Source organism: Otolemur garnettii, unplaced genomic scaffold, assembly GCF_000181295.1.
Source record: "Otolemur garnettii isolate 467f Iridium unplaced genomic scaffold, OtoGar3 scaffold00049, whole genome shotgun sequence".
NCBI lineage: Eukaryota > Metazoa > Chordata > Mammalia > Primates > Galagidae > Otolemur > Otolemur garnettii.
Genome location: NW_003852444.1, coordinates 4418827 through 4427025, shown reverse-complemented (window position 1 = coordinate 4427025; position 8199 = coordinate 4418827). Strand labels below are relative to the sequence as shown.

Genomic DNA, 8199 nt, shown 5'->3' with positions numbered 1-8199 from the left:
CATATGGATGGGGCCGGCACCCTACTCCTTGAGCCACAGGTGTCATCCAATAGCATAAATTCTTAATATTAATACTGAGAAAACTGGCTCAGCGCCTGCGGCACAGGGGTGATAGCACCAGCCACATGCACTGAGGCTGGTGGGTTCGAACCTGGCATGGGTCTGCTAAACAACGACAAATGCAACAACAAAAAAACAGTTAGGTGTTGTGCTGGGTGCCTGTAGTCCCAACTACTGGGGAGGCTGAGACAAGAGAATCGCTTAACCCAGGAGTTTGAGGTTGCTGTGATGCCACAGAACTCTACCAAGGGTGACATAATGAGACTTGTGTCTCAAAAAAAAAAAAAAGAGAGAAAATTATTTTGCAAATCAGTAAGCAGAAGGGTCCCTGAAGCTATTCCATGAGTGTGATAGAATGATTCTCACACATTAAAATATTTGCAAAATAATTATTAAGAAAAACATCCTTTCAAAGTACAATTATGCTGTAACCTGCACCTGTTATTTGAGGGCACAAAGCAGGTTCAAACTGTGATTCTGCTGAGGCCACCTAGGGCTAGTCTCCCTTTGGAAGAGTTAGATAATTCCAGCTGGTACGGTGCCCTTTGTCTCTAAGGCTTCTCAGCAGGCTAGATGTCCTGTAAAAGGTATCACTTTTTTTTTTTTTTTTTTTTTTTGAGACAGAGCCTCAAGCTGTCCCCCTGGGCAGAGTGCCGTGGCATTACAGCTCACAGCAACCTCCAACTCCTGGGCTCAAGCGAGTCTCCTGCCTCCGCCTCCCAAGTAGCTGGGACCACAGGCGCCCGCCACAACGCCCGGCTATTTTTTGGTTGCAGCCGTCATTGTTGCTTGGCGGGTCCGGGCTGGGGGTTCGAACCCGCCACCTTAGGTGTACGCGGCTGGCGCCTCAGCCGGTTGAGCCATAGGCGCCGAGCCAAAGGTATCACTTTTTTCTATACTCACAGAAGTCTTACTACAGCAGCTCATTAAACAAAACAGAAAGCCAACTTTATTTTTTTAATCATTTTATTTGGGAAAAGTGCTTCTTACAAAAGGGCAGCTGCAAAATACAGAGGCCTCTGCAACATTTGTTTTTTTTCTTAAAGTGAAAGAACGGGTGGGGCCCAAGGAATCAAAGATGGACAACTAGGAGCATCTCCATGTTATTTTTAGGAAAAAGAGCAACAAAATGCAATGGCAAAATTTCCAATCAAGAAATTCTTCCAACTGAATTTTAGCTTGCATTTACCTATTACTACCCTCTCCCCTTTAGTGGAAAAGTGTGACTTAGTACTGCGATCAATTACTTCACTACAATAAACACCTTAGAACATAGTTTTGAATCACATCTGTCTACCTGGAAAGCTCAGGGGTGGAATGAGGCAAATACCCACCAAAACAAACACAAAAAACCAACAACAGAACTCCTCAAATGAGGACAAAGGTTTTTCAGAAAGTGCCTGGACTGGAAAGGCTGGATCACAGAACATTAAATACAACTGCATATCCAAGAGCCAGTTTGTGTTAATATATGGGACGACCAGATAGCTTTAATGTCTATGGCTAACCCCATTTCTCTGTTTATATAGACAGAGCTAGCCTTGCTATATCAACTACCAAGGTACTGCTCTGTCCTTTAAGATCTATCTGCCACACAAGGCTGAAAACACTAAACCAAGTTTTTCTAAGGCTAAGAATACTGCATCTATGCAGGGATAAGAAGCTTATCACACACACTCTCTCTCTCTTACACTCACTCACACACACCCCAAGCCTATCAATCCTTGGGAGTCAACTTCCAACTCTGCATTGACTTTATGCCCTTATATCTTTTATATGTATTCTTTCTCAATTTTCCTGTCATGCAAAACATAGTAGAAATCTCAACACATTCGCACCTGGTTCTGGTTACCCAGTAGTATTACTTGTGTGCAATTAAACAAGAGACCAAAACCACAGAACAAGTGCACAAGGTGGGGATTATAGGGCAGGGAACAGATATAAAAACACAGATGTGCAGATTTCACCAAAAACCTCAAGGATCCACCTCCTAGTTTGTAGCAGAAGGCTACTTGCCAGCTTAGGTCCCTTCACCCAACATTTCTATTCTTGGACCCCAAAGTAGGGTCATTACTTTTACTTTTGAACCCAGGGGTCCTCAAAATTTGAGTGTGAAAAGTCCATCAACACAATCTGGTTGAAAACAGATGACGCAACAAACCTACACTAACTGTCTGACAGTTAAACTCATGTTACAAAAAAACTAACTTTAAGATTTATTTTTGTAACTTTTTTAAACAGAGAAAACAACACACTCCTTGGGGGAAAGGTGAGGGATTGAGAAGACAGGCCCTGGGTAAAAATTATTAGGACAGCACCTGGAGTTGATAGGCCTGCCTAGGAGAGAAACACAGGCACTGCCACGCCAGCACAGGGGACAGCTACTGTCTGAGGCTCAGCAGACCAGTCCACGCACCACGCAAGGTTGCTATAGATCCAAGTCATAAAAATCTTCCAGCTCATCATGAAACAAGTCCCACTCATCTTCAGAGTCTGTCAGTTCATCGTCCCCACCTGCAGCCAAAAGCATAAGCAACATCTCGCCAAGCTCAAAGGTGACAACCTCTTCTTCATCGTTGTCAAAGGGACTGCTGTTCTCTCTTTCCTCAATGAGCTCCCAGAAGTGGTTCCTTCGTTGGGCCTGTAAGAAACAAGGCCATGATAGGGGTGGCACTGCCGCAGTATCTTCTATCCTGTTGTTTATAAGGCAAACCGTCCAGCACACCAGAGGGCATGACGAACCAGACTTCTTATTTAGGGTTTCCATCTTACCACTTTCTCCCCTCTGGTTACTTGACGTAAACAGTTTAGGCTAGAGCTTTAAGCATTGTATTTCTTCCTTTCCTATCCCTCCCAGTTCTCTGAGGTTTGTTTCCTCCTGTAATACCTAGTCCTCACTCCCAGACCTGAGTGTTTAATCTTCTTCTTCCCCTACCCCAATATATGTAGGACTCAACTGATATTGTGGTATTTCCCCTCCTTTAAAAAAACAGTGAGAGTTACCCGGTATCTGCTTGATGTTCCCACTTTCTGTCTCTGTGGCTCCTCTCTACGGCCATCAGGGTACGCATGCTTGTAAAAACAGTTCCCTCCAAATGGGCAGCTCCCACGTCCTTCATCAAAATACCTGCACGCCTTGTTGCTGGAAAGGAAAATATCGCAGCCCTTATTCACAGTGGATTTTAGGTCTGTATCTGACTATCATCCAGGGTTTCTTTAAAATAGGTAGGGATAGAACCAGTATGTCTGTTTACAGCCCTCCCCAAGGTGTGTTCTTATAAGCATGTGTGTGCCACTGTCTGAAACACTAGAAACAGACACTCTGCTTAAATCTATGCTATTTAACAGCTCTTGCATAGCAGAACCCACAGAGAGAAAATCTAGAAAGCCAACACACAGGAATTAACATCGGACAACTGTAACATGGACTCAGAAGTAGAACCCCTTTTGTGAGGCTTCAGCTATCAGCAGGACAGACTTCGTTATAACACAGCACCTTGGCAGGCACCCCAAGGACTGTGTTATAGCAAGAGAGATACAGGGTAAGTGTTTTCAGGGGTGACAAACTGTACTGGGAAATAAAAGAAGGGTAGGAAGGAGGTAGGAGTGCATAATGCAGCACTGTTCTTTTCAAAGTGAGCCCAAACTACCTTGGGCTCTTGGCTTGAGAAAAGGCTGCAGTGCTCATACCTCATTGCCTCCTTGTATTTCTGAATGAGTTTCTGCTTCTCTTCTTTCTCCTCCACCCAGTACTCACTTGGAATGACAAAGTTAGATGTGATCCGGCATTCTGGGCAGGACCTGGGAAACAATGAACAGGCTGCAATGCACATTCCCCTTTACAGGCCCACTCTTCTTCAAGGACACACCCTGGTGTGTTCCCTCCAGACTTAGCTGAAAGGCATATGGGCATTTCCTGAAAGGTTTCCATACACTGTCACACAAATGACCATTTCTTTTGAGGCAAGACAAAGTCCTTCATAAATCCAATATAATGGCTAGCCAGTTCATTTAAAAAAAATAACTTAGGCAAGAACAAAAACAAAAACAAAAGAAGACATTTCACACAGACTCCTTTTTCTTTCGTTTAAATAAATTTATTTCTTGTTAACTTTGCTCTGTTTAGATTATGTAGTTTTTGTTCAGGTATGAGAACAATTTTTAAAGGATGGTGGATTATTGGCTAGCTTAATGGATGGGATAGGAAAGTGGAAAATGTAAAACGTCCGGAAACATACATTCAGAGCCAGGTAAGTTTGTTCACTGAGCCAAACTGGCTAATAATCCATTAAACACAATCTCCTTAGAAAAAGCACAAAGATTCTACTAACTGATACATAGGCTTTCCTCATTCAAATAAAAGTAGAAAGATCAATTAACCTAGAAGCTAGCCGAAATACAAACAAGAAATCCCAATTAGAATACCCCAGTTTCAAGATAAAATGCATGCACTAAAATGCAGTCCAGCTGGTTCAAAGTTGGCACAAATTACTAAATTCTTCCCCAAAATAGAAAGCACAAACGAAGATTGGGGAGGAGTCTCACTTTATGATCTTGCTCTCAAATTGCTTAGCACTCCTCCACTTGCGAATGCACTTGAGACAGTAGGTGTGGTTGCAGTTAGAGAGGATCCCAAAGCGGCGCTCACTGGGGTTGGCTTTCTCATACACCACCTCCATGCAGATCCCACACACCATGTCCTTGCTGCGCTGCACAGCAAACGAGAGCTCCATGTCCTTCTCATGGGCCTCAATGCAAGACTAGAGAAAGAGGAGCAAGAAGTATAATCAAGTCACTGAATCCTGAAAGACTCAAGCTCATTAATGACTCATGTTCAGAGAATAAAAGAGTCAAATGAAAAATAACACTCCCAATCTGACATTAAAATAGCTTTGTTCACAAGCAAATACAGGTGCAGGGAGATGAGACAGTACTATAAAAACCAAACTACAAGGACTCAACATCAGAAAGGTAAAGTTGGGAGGCGCCTGTGACTCAAGGAGTAGGGCATTAGCCCCATATACCAGAGGTGGCGGGTTCCAACCTCGCCAAAAACTACAAAAAGAAAAAAGAAAAAAAAGAAATGTAAAGTTACCCATTTTTCTGCTTAAACCTATATAGCTCAATTCCTGTTGTAATCCATGGCTAAAAAATTAGCTGGCATTGTTACTTTTCATCCTGTGTTGTATTTTTGGTTTCTAGATGGAGAATGTAATTAGATTAAGGTCATAATTAAAAATCTGTCAGAAAATAAGGGTGAAGGAAATTAACACTTATTAGGTGACACTTATTAAGAAAGGCATATAATTTTTTTTTCCAGTTTTAGAGGTACAATTTACATATGATAACAATTCACTCATCTAAAGCACATAATTAGGGTGGCGCCTGTGGCTCAAGGAGTAGGGCGCTGGCCACATATAGCGGAGATGGCGGGTTCAAACCCTGCCCTGGCCAAAAACTGCAAAGAAAAAAAAAAATTCATAATTAGATAGTTGTTGGTATTTTCAGCTGTGCAACCATTACCACAATCAATATTAGAATATCTTTATTATGCCCCCCCAAAAGAAACCCCACACCCATTAGCAGTCATTCATTTTCCCCAGAAAACTCCAAACCTACATAATCACTTATCCATGGATTTGCCAATTCCAGATATCTCATGTAAGTATGTGGCTTTTGTAACTGCCTTTGTTCACTTAGCATGTTTCCAAGGTTATCCATGTGCTAGCACGGCAATACACTGTTTCTTTTTGTTGTTGAGTAATACTGCATTGTGCAGATACACATTTTCTTTAACCATTCATCACAAGATGGACTTTTTAAAAAAATATTCAATATAAGATGATAGACATTCAGGTTTTCCACTTTAAGGCTAATACAAATAATGCTGCTGGGCAGTGCCTATGGCTCAGTGAGTAAGGTGCCAGCCCAACATACGGAGGGTGGCAGGTTCAAATCTGGCCCGAGCCAAACTGCAACAACAACAAAAAAATAGCCAGGCGTTGTGGCAGGCGTCTGTAGTCCCAGCTACTTGGGAGGCTGGGGCAAGAGAATCACCTAAGCCCAAGAGCTGGAGGTTGCTGTGAGCTGTGACACCATAGCACTCTACTGAGGGCAACAAAGTGAGACTTTGTCTCTAAATAAATAAATAAATAAATAATGCTGCTAAGAATATATATACAAGGTTTTTGGTTTTTTTTCTTTTGAGACAGAATCTCACTTTTGTCACCTTCAGTAGTAGAGTGGAGTGGTATCATATCTCATAGCAACCTCAAACTCTTGGGCTTAAACGATTCTCCTGCCTCAGCCTCCCAAGTATCTGGGACTACAGGCACCTGTCACAACACCTGGCTATTTTTAGAGATGCGGTATCACCCTAGCTCAGGCTGGTCTTAAAGCTATGAGCTAAGGCAATCCATCCGCCTCAGCCTTCCAGAGTGCTAGCATTACAGGTGTGAGCTACCAAGCCCAGCAAACATGTACATGTTTTTTGTTGAATATCACATACTTTTACCTATAAAAAACATGATTATGGGGCAGCGCCTGTGGCCAAAAGGGTAGGGCGCCGGCCTCATGTGCCGGAGGTGGCGGGTTCAAACCCAACCCTGGCCAAAAAATGCAAAAAAACCCTCCATGATTATAAGAAATATGAAATTGTAAAAAATGAATAGGAAAGTCACTGATAATCCCACATAATCAGTTGGCATTTTAGTATCTTTTTTTTTCTTGAGACAGAGTCTTAAGCTGTCACCTTGAGTAGAGTGCCGTAGCATCACAGCTCACAGCATCCTCAAACTCTTTGGCTTAAGCGATTCTCTTGCCTCAGCCTCCCAAGTACCTGGGACTACAGGCGCCTGCCACAACACCCAGCTATTTTTTGGTTGTAGCTGTCGTTGTTTAGCTGGCGTGGGCCAGGTTCAAACCCGCCACCCACAGTATAAGTGGCTGACGCCGTAACCACTGCTATGGGAGAGCCAGTATCTTAGTATCTTTCCTTCAGAGGTAGGCATAGCTTTCTCCAGTATACAGATGAAAGATTCATAGGGATTTAACTGCACACTACTATGCTGTGAAGACAGGATTCAAACAATGTCTTACGCCATGCTTCACTCCCGACAACTCAATCACTTTTATTTATTTATTGACACAGTCTCAAGCTGTGGCCCTGGAAAGAGTGCCGGTGCGTCACAGTTCACAGCAACCACAAACTCTTGGGCTCAAGCAATTCTCTTGCTTCAGCCTCCCACGCAGCTGGGACTACAGGCACCCGCCATAATGCCTGGCTATTTTTTTTTTTGCACTTATCATTGTTGTTTTAGCTGGCTCCAGGCAGGGTTTGAACCTACCAGTCTCAGTCTATGTGGCTAGCGCCCTACCCACTGAGCTATGGGCACTGCCCAAACACTTTTATTAAACGGATGGAAATGATGATTAGAAGCAAAATTTGCTCCAATACATATGGGCTTGTGATGCCTTCCACAAAAAAAAAATTCAGCTGCAACTGGGCTTAACACATTAGTGTGAAACCCACCAGTACATTGCTGCTGGAAATGTAAAATGGTGCAGCCACTATGGGAATGTTTTATAGTCACTCAAAATGACGCAGCAATTCCATTCCTTTGCATATATCCAAAAGAAATGAAATACCCAAGAGAACTGAAACTTTACATGAAAGGTTGTATCCAAATGTTCATAGCAGAGGCTGTGCGTGGTGGCTCACGCCTATAATCCTCTTAGCACTTTGGGAGGTGGAAGTAGGTAAATTGCCTGAGCTCACAGGTTTGAGACCAACCCGAGCCCGACAAGACCCCATCTCTAAAAATTAGTCAGGTGTTGTGGAAGGCGCCTGTAGCCTACTTGGGAGGCAGAAGCAAGATGCTTACTTGCACCCAGAGTTTGAAGTTGCTGTGAGCTATGATACCACAGCACTCTACCAAGGGTGGCAAAGTGAAGACTCTGTCTCAAAAAAAAGAAAGAAGAAAAAATGTTCTTAGCAGCTTTATTCATAACAGCCAAGAAGTGGAAATGACCCAAGTGTCTATCAACTCATGAATGGGAAAACAAATGTGGTCTAGCTGAGAAAGAGAATAAATACTATTCAGTCATAAAAAGAAGTAAAGTACTGGCTCGGCGCCTATA

General features: G+C 42.9%; 1 protein-coding gene across 3 annotated transcripts in view; it reads right to left on the bottom strand.

Moving 5' to 3' along the window:
* Positions 1 to 1012: 1012 nt before the first annotated feature.
* MKRN1 (makorin ring finger protein 1) overlaps positions 1013 to 8199 on the bottom strand; it is a 39277-nt gene continuing 32090 nt past the window's right edge. For all 3 annotated transcript variants that reach the window (XM_003791568.3, XM_023514206.1, XM_023514205.1), the window contains exons 5-8: positions 4606 to 4820; positions 3751 to 3861; positions 3064 to 3202; positions 1013 to 2701 (exon numbers count right to left, since the gene is read on the bottom strand). In XM_003791568.3, the coding sequence (XP_003791616.3) occupies positions 2489 to 2701; positions 3064 to 3202; positions 3751 to 3861; positions 4606 to 4820 (678 nt within the window). In that variant the 3' untranslated portion in view covers positions 1013 to 2488. The remainder of the gene's footprint in view (positions 2702 to 3063; positions 3203 to 3750; positions 3862 to 4605; positions 4821 to 8199) is intronic.